The sequence below is a fragment of the Geospiza fortis genome, unplaced genomic scaffold (genome assembly GCF_000277835.1).
Source record: "Geospiza fortis unplaced genomic scaffold, GeoFor_1.0 scaffold186, whole genome shotgun sequence".
Classification (NCBI taxonomy): domain Eukaryota; kingdom Metazoa; phylum Chordata; class Aves; order Passeriformes; family Thraupidae; genus Geospiza; species Geospiza fortis.
Genome location: NW_005054331.1, coordinates 6,120,379 through 6,133,214, shown reverse-complemented (window position 1 = coordinate 6,133,214; position 12,836 = coordinate 6,120,379). Strand labels below are relative to the sequence as shown.

At 42.2% G+C, this 12,836-nt stretch overlaps 1 protein-coding gene across 1 annotated transcript in view; it reads right to left on the bottom strand.

Annotated features, from left to right (window-relative positions):
- Positions 1-12,836, bottom strand: part of UTP20 (UTP20 small subunit processome component) — a 76,277-nt gene that overhangs the window by 63,267 nt on the left and 174 nt on the right. The window contains 1 exon segment of the mRNA XM_005421668.2: positions 98-232. Coding sequence (XP_005421725.2) covers positions 98-232 — 135 coding nt within the window.

The following is a 12,836-nucleotide window of genomic DNA, read 5'->3' as shown; positions in this document are numbered from 1 at the left end:
GCTGCGGGGAGCAGGGGCGGGACCGCCGGCGGAAGGGGCGGGCGATGCCGAACGAGACCTGTGCCCGGAGCTGGGGGAGGTCCTGTCCCCGTCTCACCTTGGCACCGAGCGAGGGTTCCGCAGCGCCGTGGGCAAAGCAGCCCCGCTCCGCCGCTGTGGTGTAGGACGGCGGGCTGGAGCAGCTCGGTACCCGGGGGAGGCCACAGCGGTGCCCAGGGAAGAGCAGTTTGTGCTACGGCGAAAGATGATGGGGCGGAGCGCAGCCCACAGCACAGCCCTGATGGCTCGTTCCGGAACGGCCACTGCCCAGCTCCCTGACCTCAGTAGTGATTTTCGTCCGGACCTCAACAATTTAAACAAAAATGTTCATCGCAGATAAAGTACATGCAAACCAAGTCCTCGCACAAGAGCAAATGGTTACAGACTGGTCGTCCCTTGCAATACCACGGTTTATGGGAGCTTCTGCCTACGGCTGCAGTTGCAGGAGGGGAAGGACGTGTGAGTGAGGTGGGAGATGAAGTTAAGGTGGAAAGGAGCTTTTGTGCGGGCAGGTGTAGTAAGGACAGCTCAGAACCACGCCGTCGTTCGAGGTTGCATCTTGTCCAGCTTGAGAATTTGTCCCTGCCCAGGCTGCCAGTCCTGCCTGCTGCAGGCAGCTCAAGGCACTGTCAAAAACCAGGCTTGCAGGCTGTTCAGACCGGGCCACTGTCAGAAACCAGGCTTGCAGGCTATTCCGATGGAAAGACACCCAGGTGGATTTGAGCATGGCTGAAGTTCACGATTAGGAGCACGTAGGGACCCACAGCTTCGAACAGACCCAACAGGTCTCTCAGAAAGGCTGCCCACAGGCAGGCAGTAAGCCCTTAGCATGATAGTCATCTGGATAGGTAGGGGAACGTGCTTGCTTCAGCACCTGTGGAGTCAGAGCTACTGAGACAGCTTTAAACCTTGTTCTTCTGCTGTAGGAATAGAAAGGACTTCTAGCGTTTGCATTAGGTGGGAAGAGAATGCCTAATTAGGCATTTAAGTTTGAAAAGGTTGGCTTAAGTGATTTCAAGGCCAAATATCTCCATAGAAAGTGCAGCCAAAAGCATGTTGAGAGGTCTAGATCTACAAGACCTTAGGGACCAATATGCAACTGTTTAAAAGCACAAATAATCCTCCAGAAGTGGTTAGTAAATTCACTTACTATGTCTCCTACCTATTGTATACTTGTGGAAAACAGTAATCTTTTCTTCCATTATGAATAGCATCTATTCATAGAGTTGTAGAATTTTGTGGGATGCATGCATTACAAAATCATCAAAGGAAATGAGCATTAACATTCATGTAAAGTAACGAGGAGAAGAGCTCAGGTGTGCTCTGGCTGTTGCAGAAGTCATCATCAGCAAAAATAAAAGACATTAGAGGAAGTTTTTAAAAGGCTTAAAATGCTCTTTTTGTGTTTATAAAGTGGCAATTTCTCAGAAGATTGAAACAAGATAGACTTGCAGCTGCTGATGTTCCTGAGAGTTTCTGGTTGCAAGAGCTACTCATGGACTGCGTGTCAGCCAGCACTGAATACCACAGTTGGAGGTACACCTGAGTGAGCCTCAGGCTCATAGCCCAGGTATCAATACCAGTATGGCCAGGACAGTAGGTGTGGTGCCTCAGCTGGCAAGGTTCAGTGACCCAGAAGGGCCCTTCCCCACTTGTGTATGAGCTGCAGCTATGTTAACAATATCTTTATTACATACACTCCCCTCTGACTGCAATGCCTCAAGCCTCAGGACTTTTACTTTTCCAGTAAGAGATGTGGTTTTCCCATCTCTGGGCAGGCCCCAGCTCCAGCACCCTGTGATTATCTGATGGTTCCTGCCAGCAATTTTCCTTCAGAAATTTATGCTACAGGCATTAAAAATTAAAAGCAGATGACTTTCCGAAGAGTAATGGCTTACTGATAGTAATACCTGTAGAGGCATGTAGAGGGAACCTTTGTAAAATAGTGCATGCATGTCTACCAAAGCAGTCACCAATTCAGATCTGACTTCTTCAAACACCCAGTGTGGGCTACAGCCACCAGTCCCTGACTCTAATCCATCAGTACTCCTGAAACAGGTCTAAGATTCCTAAGTCTCCTCCGTTCCTGGGCTTTTTAGTCCTGCAGTTCTAAATCTACTTGCTGGACCCAGCAAGAGCCAGAGCCACTTTATGTAGAAGCAAAGCAGGCTTGCCCTCTGGCAGTCTGTAGTTTAGCCTAATAGTAGTATTTGGGGTGAAATACCTCAATATTTAACCCAGGATGGTCTCACAGGGCAGAATTAATCTCAGGTTATATAACCTATATGTTTAAAATGTGTGTGTCTGCCTTTGAGCAGCAACTTCAGGCTCCTTTTCTATTCACTGAAGCTCTAGACACATTCTTGTGCTCAAAACATCTGTGTTAGAATAGGATTAATCCTAGAATTGGAAGTCTCAGAAGGTCTGGATGACTCCATTATATGTGCATATCTGCAACTGCCCTGTGGATGCCCCCCACATGACATGGCTCAATAACTACATAAATACCTTGTATCCAAACAGGGTTACTGAATTGCCCTACTTCTGTCATTTTTATGTGTATTAATCACAACCACAGCACATATTCCAGAAGCCCATATGACACTGAGTTTCTGACTTAAAGGACGTTACCTGACACAAGACAATAAGCAGCCAGGTCAGACTATTTTTAACCAGAGGACGTTGTGGATTGCATAGGTGCACAGGAGTTAGATCAAATTTTCATTTTCCTACCATATTTATAGAGGCATAGTGGAGTTTGCATAGGTAATTACCTTGTGAGAGGATTTTTCCTTTCAAAATGAAATATAACAGGCTAATAGATGAACAGAAACAACTGTGAATTTGACCAAACAACTTCCAATCTTGGATGCCCAAAGCTAGGTTTCTCAATCAATATTAAAGACACCAAACAGTTATCTGAGCTGGTTGTGAACCCAGAAGCCTTTCTCTTTGCCTGTCTCGAGTCACCACACAGGTGGGGTGGATGTGGCTGCAAACCTACTGCATCACAGGAGTTCTTCAATATCCTCCTGTAGGGAGAAGCTGGCATGAGTTGAAGGCAGGTTATACAAGTGTAGCATGCAGTTTGGTGTATTCTTTCAACAGAAGCAAACAGATTTTTAATTTTTAAGTTTGTCTGCAAAGTAAGATGAGCCCTTTGTAGCACAATGACATATTTTCACTGCCAGTTTCCTCCTCAGCTTCTAGCTGGCACTTTGCCTTGCCTTGCAGGAGAAAACCCCACAAGATTATGTAGGATGTTGTTGAGAGCACTTCAAAATCAAAGCAGACAAGATACTGGAATCCTGTTCTGCAATGTGGTGGAACTGTTGGGCCACATTTTTTCTAATATGCCTGAAGCATAGAGATTCTGCAAATAATGCAACTCCAGGTCAATGCTAGCTGAGTCATGGGGAGAATTTCATGGGGAGAAGAGTAAACCCTTAGGTTTGCTGATCAGAAAGGGTTGAACAAGGGGCTGGAATTTAGATCCCAGAATTTCTGTCTGAAATATCCTGAACTTAGGGACTTTCCTCATAGAAAGTGGCACTGACAACCTGGTTCAACCCTTGACACACCTAGGCCAGTGACTGATCTATTTCAAGTCAGGGTCCTGCTGCAGCGCTGAAATAGGTGGGCTGTACTAGCTCCATCTCTTGAAGTAGACTGAACAGTACCAGGGACTGTCCACACCAATAGATCATCAATACAATCCCTGGCACAATTTTGCCACAATTTATGCCAGTTTTCTGCCCAGTAGGAACCCACACCTGGGGTTTTTTTTTAGGCTTTGGTTTTCTGTTTGTTGTTGGTGAGTTTTTTTGTTTTGTTTTGTTTTGGGATGTTTTTTGTGTGTTGTTATTGTTGTTGTTGGTTTGGTTTGGTTTTTTGGGGTTTTTTGTTTTGTTTATCTTGATGGGTTTTTTGTTGCTTGTTTTTTTTTTGGTGGAGAAGAAAGTTTTAGAAATTATTTGTGTTAGAAAGAGAAAGGGTCTGATTTCCACACAGACCACATGTACACAGAGAGCCCCAGGGCAGGAGAGGTTTGCAGTGGTGGCTACAGCTGTTGTTGCTCATCCCCTGCCCTGCCACAGCAGCAACAGCAGAACTGGCTACAGCCTTGTCGAAAGCAACTAATAGAAGCAGCAGGAAGAGGATTCACAGAGGAATCATGGACCATGGAAAAGAAAATTAAAAGGCAGGATGGAGTCTTGTTCACCAAAAGAGATGTGAATGCTCTCCTGCATTTGATGCTCACCATTAAAATGAGGGGCATTTGGACTTCACAGAAACTCTGGATTTCAGGCTGTTTGCCATGTGTCTGGGGCTACTAACAGTCTGTTTATAGCATGCCATTCAGGGAAAAATAAAGCCAGGCTCACTGAAAGGAATGGTATGTTCCTGGCATGGAATAGAAGGTAATGTACAAAGCAATTGGTACTGTTCTTCATATCTCTGCATCCATCTCATTCATGGAATGCAAGTTAGGTATGTAGGTTTGATGTTTTGGCTAATTAATTTGCTGCTTTTTCTTTTCTTATTTGAAGTTTCAACTGTCATAGTATTCATGCAGCTGTAACTTTGCTTTCAGGTTCCAATAGAGTCTGTACTTCAGTTATCCATTCCTGATCTCATAGATCCAAGAGACATAGTGTACTAAAGCTGAAACTCTGAAGAAAGTGTCTAATAATCTCAGCTCTGCAGTGTACTGTAAGGAAAAACATTTAAACATACATACCCTTAAGCTGACACTGCTAGGAAACAGTCTAATTTTGATGTGTATTGTTGAGTGAAATATTTGTGAATACCTTAGAAAAGTGGAAGAAGTTATATAACATCAAGTGACAAAGTAGCCCTTCTTGGCACTTCCACTGTGTCATAAGCTGCTGGTACCAGCTGCTAAATTACAGATATTTATGAGAAATTTCCAATATTGGTCTATATAAAGCAGAAAAAAACCCCAACAAAACACCAAAAAATCAAACCATACCAACCTAGCAACCAGCCAACCAACCAATAAACCAACCAAAACACACCAAAAAATGTTATTAATGCTGTTACTGAAGAGATGTTGCTAACACTAAGAAAAAACAATTAGGGCTGTCCCTTCTTATAATAAAATTTAAGTAAGTTTTTGGACACTTCTTCTGCTTTCAATACCAATTTTTGGGTCTAATTTATGATGAGATCGAATAGGAGCCATTGAAAGAACTGATAAAGCAAACATACTGAAATAATAGATCCCTGTGTAAAAGATATCCAAGTGGACATTGACACTTCTGTAATAAAGGAAAAGGAAGTGAGCCTCCATCTCCAAGTAAGAGAGAAAACCCAAAAGACTCTGAAGCAGATGTAGTCCTGGTTGCTTGAACTGGGCAAGCACTTAGCACAGGGGTGCAGTTCCCCTCTGTGGCTATAGCTGCTGGCTGCACAGAGGGCTATATTTCACCTGGTGCTCATAGCCAGTAGGGTGCCCACCAGTGCCTCTTTTGATGTGAGATGTAATGAGTCCCTTCAAAATGAGGGTCAGCTAATGGTACTGTACAGATCCAGAGCACCTGCTGTACCAAGAGATGGAGTCCCTCAAATCCATCTGCAGCCAAAATGCTTCTCGACTGCCATTCACTGCTGTGCTTCCTTGTGCATCACATCATTCACCAAGTTTGCAAACTGCTAACACTATCACATGGTATTAAACTGACTGTGCAGAAGCTGTGGAGGCTTTATGATGCTAGATAAATACAATTTTTTTTGCCTATTTAAAAAAGCATGTTAAATTCCCCATTGTCTTAGCCCCAAATCCACATTTTCATCAAACTCCACTCAGTAGTCTATCTGAACACATGCTAACACTGGATAACAATACACTAAAGAAGAGATATTAATTTTAAGAGTCTTAGTGTGTCTGGATTAGTAAAGTCCTTCTGCCATGGAGTCTGGTCATGAACATCCACCTGACACATATCCACTGTCCCCCACCCACCACAGACCACTCATCACTCTTTAGCATCCTGCAACAGCCATAAGACTGCAGTGCAAGAGGCCAAAAAACCTACAGTGTGTCCCAGCAGCATCTTGGGAGAGACCAAGGATGCTGGCAGTGTTTCCACTCTCCAGAAAAAAAACAGGGACTTGCTATTTGAAATGTCCAGATAGCATCAGAAATAGGTGTAACAAATCTCACAATATAGAGGAAAACAGAAGAAACAAACCAAGCTAAAGTCAACAGATGCAGATGGTTAAACCTGAGGGGAAAACCTCCTTCCTTATCTACTTTTGGTGATGGATGTTGCTTTGAGGATGTCTGACAAACAAAGCAATTAGACACATAGAGCTGGTATAAATATGCATAACTGCTTTCAAACATTTCCAAGCAATGTATGTGTCTGTGTGATCTCAGCATGGGCAGCCTTGGCAGAGAGTAGAAGAAGAACTGAAGATGACCAGAAAGGGGTTTAAAAGAGAGGTAAGACAGTCAGTTCCTAGAGACATTAAAAACTTGGAAGAATGAAGTGGATAGGAAACAGCAATTTTGGGGGAAATGCCTCCTGGGACTGTGGGTCCTAAAAGAAGGGGGTTCTTGAAGAAGGGTGAGAAGGAGGAGGAAGAGAAAGTTTCTTAATGTGAAGAGATGGGGGTGGAGATGAAAGGATTGAGGGAGCACAGGGGATTCAACAGTAGCAATTACAAAGGAGGATGGGAGTCAGATAATAAGGGAGATGTCAGAACTGATGATAGACACTCTGGATTATGAATGGAAAAATAAATCAAAATAATCAAAAAGATGGTTAGGTCACTGGGGCAATGGCAGGCAACAGTTTTTAGAGTATTTTGAAGAGGCAGATTTAGCAGGCTCATTTCCAGAGGCTTCCTCTGTAGAAAGTGCAAAGAGACAGGCTCCTCCAGGGAGCATATCAAAGCAACAATTTCTTTCTGCAGAGCCTGTCTCTCCTTCAGCAGGGAGCCAAGCTGCATAACCAAAGTACCCTACACGGTACACCTAAAGCAAACACATATCAAAATAATATCAACTAGAACATGTGATCTGAGATAGTTTGGATAGCAGGTAGTGAAAAAAAGAGGGAAACAACAGAAACAAAATACAGAAGTTCAGAAAAATTTACTCAGAAAAAAAAATCAATTTTTTGTTCATCATTCTGGTGAACATTTGACAGCCTTTTCTCATACATTAACTGCAAGTAAGCAAACTAGTTGAATTGTAATTCTGTTGATGCAGAATTGAACACCTTAAATAAACAAAAGATCCCAAAAGCCATGGGAATAAAGTTCAAACATGTAACTTATTTATCCATTTGAGTTAAAGAAGTAAAATGTGTACCACAATTTTATTCCCATACTAATTGTATTTGTGACCAAGTATTTATGTATGCTACATCTCACTGCATGGACAGTCCATAAATACATTTTGAAATTTGTTCTTTTAGATGAAAGAGGAGAATGCTCCAGCAAATGCATTATGGACTCCTAATCATTCAGATTTAAATGCTCAGTAGTCAAGGCTAACTTAAGTACTTCCTTCAATCCTGGAGCACTCACTATTGATTTTAAAAGGTGTGTTGGTATCAGTGGGTTACACAATATAAAGTTCCCTTCTCAAGACCATTAAGTACTCTCATTTAAATTATTTTCCTTGCAAACTGCATTCATTTGAATTTCAGTGGAATGTGAACATAGAAAAAACAAACAACTAAGGTGTCATTCAAAATGTCAACATAAACCATGACTTTTATGACTCTTTGGCTCTTTTCTCCTTGTTGATCTTTTTTGCAAGTCACCCTTTCTGTCCTTGTGTCCCAGACATGCTAAGCATGAGAGGACAAACACTTAAAGAAAAAGTTGTTACCCTGAAGGACTTCCTAATGATTAGGGTCTGAAGCAAAGACCTTTCCCAGTTCTAAACCTCTTCAAATATAGGATTTGGATAGGATGAGGATTGGAAATACAACAAACATGGCATTAGGGAACCATGCTTCTTGAAATATTGAACTTTTTATGTTTATGGTGGTTTTATAAGACATAAGACACTTGCAAATATCATTGCATCCTTGTTATTGCCCACAAACAGAACACAGTCTGTGCAAGAGGCACTTCTATAAAATTATTACTAGAAAAAAGTTTCTAAAAGGATGCTTGGAAATGTACCCTAGTGATATTACTGGAAATAAAATGGTAGCAATTATGGGACATCTCTGTAGAAGAAAATCCCTGTGCTCAAAATACATGTGCCAGGTGACTATTTCTAAGAAACTCATCCAAATTTCATAAGGAATATTGATGATGATGATGATGATGATGATGATGATGATGATGCTCTTCTGAATCCCCTTTTAGGGTAATTCTGTCATGTCCAAACACTATTAACAGAAAAAGGGCTGACAAAAAATAACTAAAAAGAAAGCTAAGAAATCAGTAAACAAGACTGTGGGAGATTAAGACGTCTGCCATGGTTTTGGCTTGGATAGTTAATTTTCTTTATAGTAGCTGGTACAGTGCTGCATTTTGAATGTAGTATGAGACAAGTGTTGATAACACAGTGATGGTGTTATTGTTGCTAAGTTGTGCTTACCCTACGCCAAGACAGTTTCCCATGCTCTGCCAGTGAGCAGGTGCACAAGAAACTGGGAGGGAGCATGGCCAGGACAGCTGATCTGAACTAGCCAAAGGTATATTTCATACCACAGAACGCCATTCCCAGTATATAAACTGAGAGGAGTTGGCCAGGAGATGCTAATTGCTGCTCGGGTGTGGGCTGTCCATCAGTCAGTGGGTAGTGAGCAACTGTATTGTGCATTGCTTGTTTCTTTTGGGTTCCTGCCACCCCTTTTAATTAAAATTATTAATATTGTCATTATTATAAATATTATTATTAGATTTTATTTTGTTTCACTTATTAAACTGCTCTTATCTCAACCCACGAGTTTTACTTTTCTTTTTTTTTCCATTTCTCCTCCTCACTGTGAGGTGGGGGGCAGGTGGCGATTGAGTGACTGTGTGGTACTTAGCTGCTTCTGGGATTAAACCACGACAGGAGCATTAAACCAGGAGAAGCAAAGCCAGTGATGGTGGTAGTAAGGTAACTAGCTATACTATGCCCAGCAATTCAAAACAGCAGTGTGTGGAAAAGCACAGCAAGTAGAGGAGATTAGGGTGTATTCAAACACCCTAACTGATGTTCAGAAATATGAAACGCCATCAGCAGTGAGCTTCCTTTACACCAGGCTTCTCAAGGTAACAAGTGATGCTGTATAGGAAGCTGTTGCTGCAATTAAAATATTCCAGAAGTAAAAGAAGTGCATTTTTACTTGAAGTACTGAATTGTGAGAAAAATCAGACAGTCTAATTAGGAGTAAATTATTAATTTTGATATGTTATTCCTAACACTAACTCTGACGTAAAGGAAATTTAACTGCTAGCTCCATGAACAGAGGAGTAAATTGAATCTAGGTCCTCAAATCACTGTTGGTTGGCTTATGAACTTAAAAGATGAGAAGCTTTGCCTGCAGTTTTGTGTTTTTAAGGTCTTCCTCTCAAATGGTTTCACCATTCCCCTAATAGAGGTTCAGCTCCTGCAGCAGTGTTCCTTTCAACAGGCACATTTATGGGATCCTGCATTTTTTCCCCATCTACTTCAATGCAGCTGATAGGTCCTTAATCTTTCTGAGGCCTCAATCTCTCTAGATTTGGTGATGGTATACTGTGGTTATTGCATGAAGTGCAAACACCTTCCACATGTATAAATGTATATGTGTATATATACATACATATATATATATATATATACAGGGCATGATCCCACATCCCTGATTTCCTAACAAATCGTCCATTTTTTGCAGATTTTGTTTTGAAATTATTTTGTTTGTTTGTTTTTACCAACAGCCAGCCATATTCTGGCAAGGTTTCCAAACTGATCCCTGTGTAAGCAGCAGAGAACAATGGCCAGTCCTGGCACTACCCAGCTCAATAAAATTGATCATGAACTGTTCTTGATCTGCAAACTCAGCTCAGCAGGTGTAGGGATAGCTGAACCCCACATAGTCTGAAATGAAGCAAAAATTACTGGAAGTTGGAGAGCTCCCAGGCTGCCAAAGCAAAATGTAAAGGGTCTTGCATTACCACTGAACAATGGTCACCAGGCCTCTAGTGCTCTCCTCCCTCACTTACAGTTGTTTTTCCCATGCCCACATTTGCCTACAAGCAGGATAATCCCTCAAATTCTATTTTCACAACTTAGTTCAGAGAGATGGGCAGCATCTCACCAAGTTGAGGGCTCAATATATTTATCTCATCGACAGGAGAAAATATATCTGACTAATCTCCCAATGTAGTGGCCCATCCACATGAAAAATAACAGGAAGGGAATGTCCTTCCCTACAGACTTCCAGTAATACCTCACAGAGCTGTCCCATAGTGGAAATGAGCCCAATACAATCACAAGGAAGGAACCATTTGGAACCCATAGGCAGTCTGGGGTTTGTTTGGTTAGATCTATGGCCTTTTTAATTACAGGGTGCTGGAGAGATGTGAATCTTACCCCTCTTGCTATTAAACAGTGAATCCCATGGATGTCAGTAGATCTTACAAAAACAGAGTCACAGCCACAGTGAGGTGAGACACCACATAAGGCCCAGTGGAGATGGAGAAAAAGTGTTACAAGAACATAATGAAAGACATTCTCTGAGTTTGGAAGTCATTTACATATCTATTGTAGCAATGAGAAAAAGCAAATACTTGCAGTTCTGTCTCTGTTACGCAGCACAAACCAATAGAGCTAATTTGGTTCCCTGTGTGAAAAATCCAGAAAAACATTTAGTCCTGTTCTCCAGGTTCACTTGCTGTGATTTAGAACATCGCCATCATACAGATTTGCTGCTGGCTCCAAAAATGGAAACATCCACATTGGAGGATCCAGCCTTTCATGCCATGTTGATCATGATGACATTTGAAAGACAATTTGCTTAACACTACTGGTAAAAGAACCAAGGATGCCACATGAAACCAGAGTGATGTGCATTTCCTCATAGCTGCTTGCGTTTCAGTTAAGAAACATGATTTGTTTTCCAGTACATGTTATCACTTGCAGTGTTTACATTATGTCAAAAATTATAAAGAAGCCGAATCAAAATTGTATTAATCCTGTGTAATTAATACTTTAAATGCATGTTATTGTTTGAATGGTTTGAGCAACATAATTCCTGAAGAAGTGCAAACAAAGGACACTGAGCATGAAGCTCTGAGCAGCACAAGCTGTGGGTCTGGGCCAGAACATGCTTATATCCTTCCTGTGAAAAATGGCTCATGCTTTTTGACAGCAAATACCTTTTTTTTGGACAACACCAGTTCATTGCACTGGGTGGGGATGTGCTGGTTTTGATTGAAGCTTTGCTTGGAAGGCTTACCATCTTTTACTTTGTCAGAAGTTGATTTAGGGCAACCACTTCAGATGATCAATAAATCAATAGCCTAACTGGTAGGTGTAGAGCATAAGTTTCTTTCTTGCTCTTCCTCAACAGGACATCTGGAAGCTCTTACTCACTGTATAAATAGAGAGTAATTGGGCTACAGAGACTGATGCCCTAACCTGCTGTGGTGAGATTAGGACATGCCACTTGCACACCATGGCCAGCTTCTGTCTCTTCAAGGCCATTCAGACTCCCAGATAGGCATCTAGACACCAGTCCAAAACAGACATGATTTCACAGCTCAACTTAATAATCCTGACAGACCAGAGTTCCACCTACCTCCCCCTCCTTCCAATATGCACTCAGAAATAACTCCAAAAGGCCTGCAATTCCAGAGCTCCCAAGGAGAGAGAAATGTTCCATCATCTGTGCTTTGCTGTCAGGTGTCTGTCTGCTCATTTCTGTCTAAGATACAGAAGGCTGCTGAAAACCAGGTCTCAAAGTGGTCGGATACAGGCAGCTCAGAGCACCTTGAGCTGAACCCGGAACACTTGCAGAAAAGACTACTTCCAGTTTATCCAGCTGTGGATGAGATCCAGAAGAGGCTGGGCAGGAAGGAAAATTATTCTACCTTCCATGAAGGAAAACAGGGTAATTTTTAATCCTCAAGCTGCTTCTGACTTTTACTAGGTAATCACCTCCATTAGCACTTTGCCAATGTACAGCTCAAGATGGAAATCTACTGTGCAAAGCTCCTAACTCTGCCACAAGGTGTGCTGTGTGTGGCTGCATGCTGTCAAGCACATCTGAGTCAACTCTGACATCCTTTCATCTTCATTCCCCATCTGGGGTTGCTAATATATGGCAAAGTGGCCAAATATGGTATTTGCTGTTAGTCCTGTGTCTACTGCTGGCTGTAGAAATAGAGACATCTCCACCACTTGACATGCATGGCCTTAGAATCCTATAGGTGTTTTTGTTTCCTCTCTGGGTAAGGTGTGTGAAGCTCCATTTGTGATTTTCCTGGGCACTTTGACTCCTGAACTTGAAGACAGTTAGTAAAACTTCTGTGAGCACAGCGCAGGTAGTAGGGTTTCCCTGTTGCACAACTGCCGTGTTCAGCAACTCGTCTTGGTAAATCTGATTCAGTGAGTTTCCTTCCAGATTGCACAACTCATGGAAATGTATACATTAAATTATATTTTCATCTCAGCCCCTTTGGGGAGATGGTGGAATATGCTAATGAGCGAGGGTAGGTTCCCCATCCTGGGGAACTCTCGTGTGAAATGTTTTCCCTCCAGAAGCTCTGGACCAAGAGCTTGCGGGGTAACCGCCTTCAGGCGAGGCTGTGCCGCGGAGCCATCCCGCAGCCCC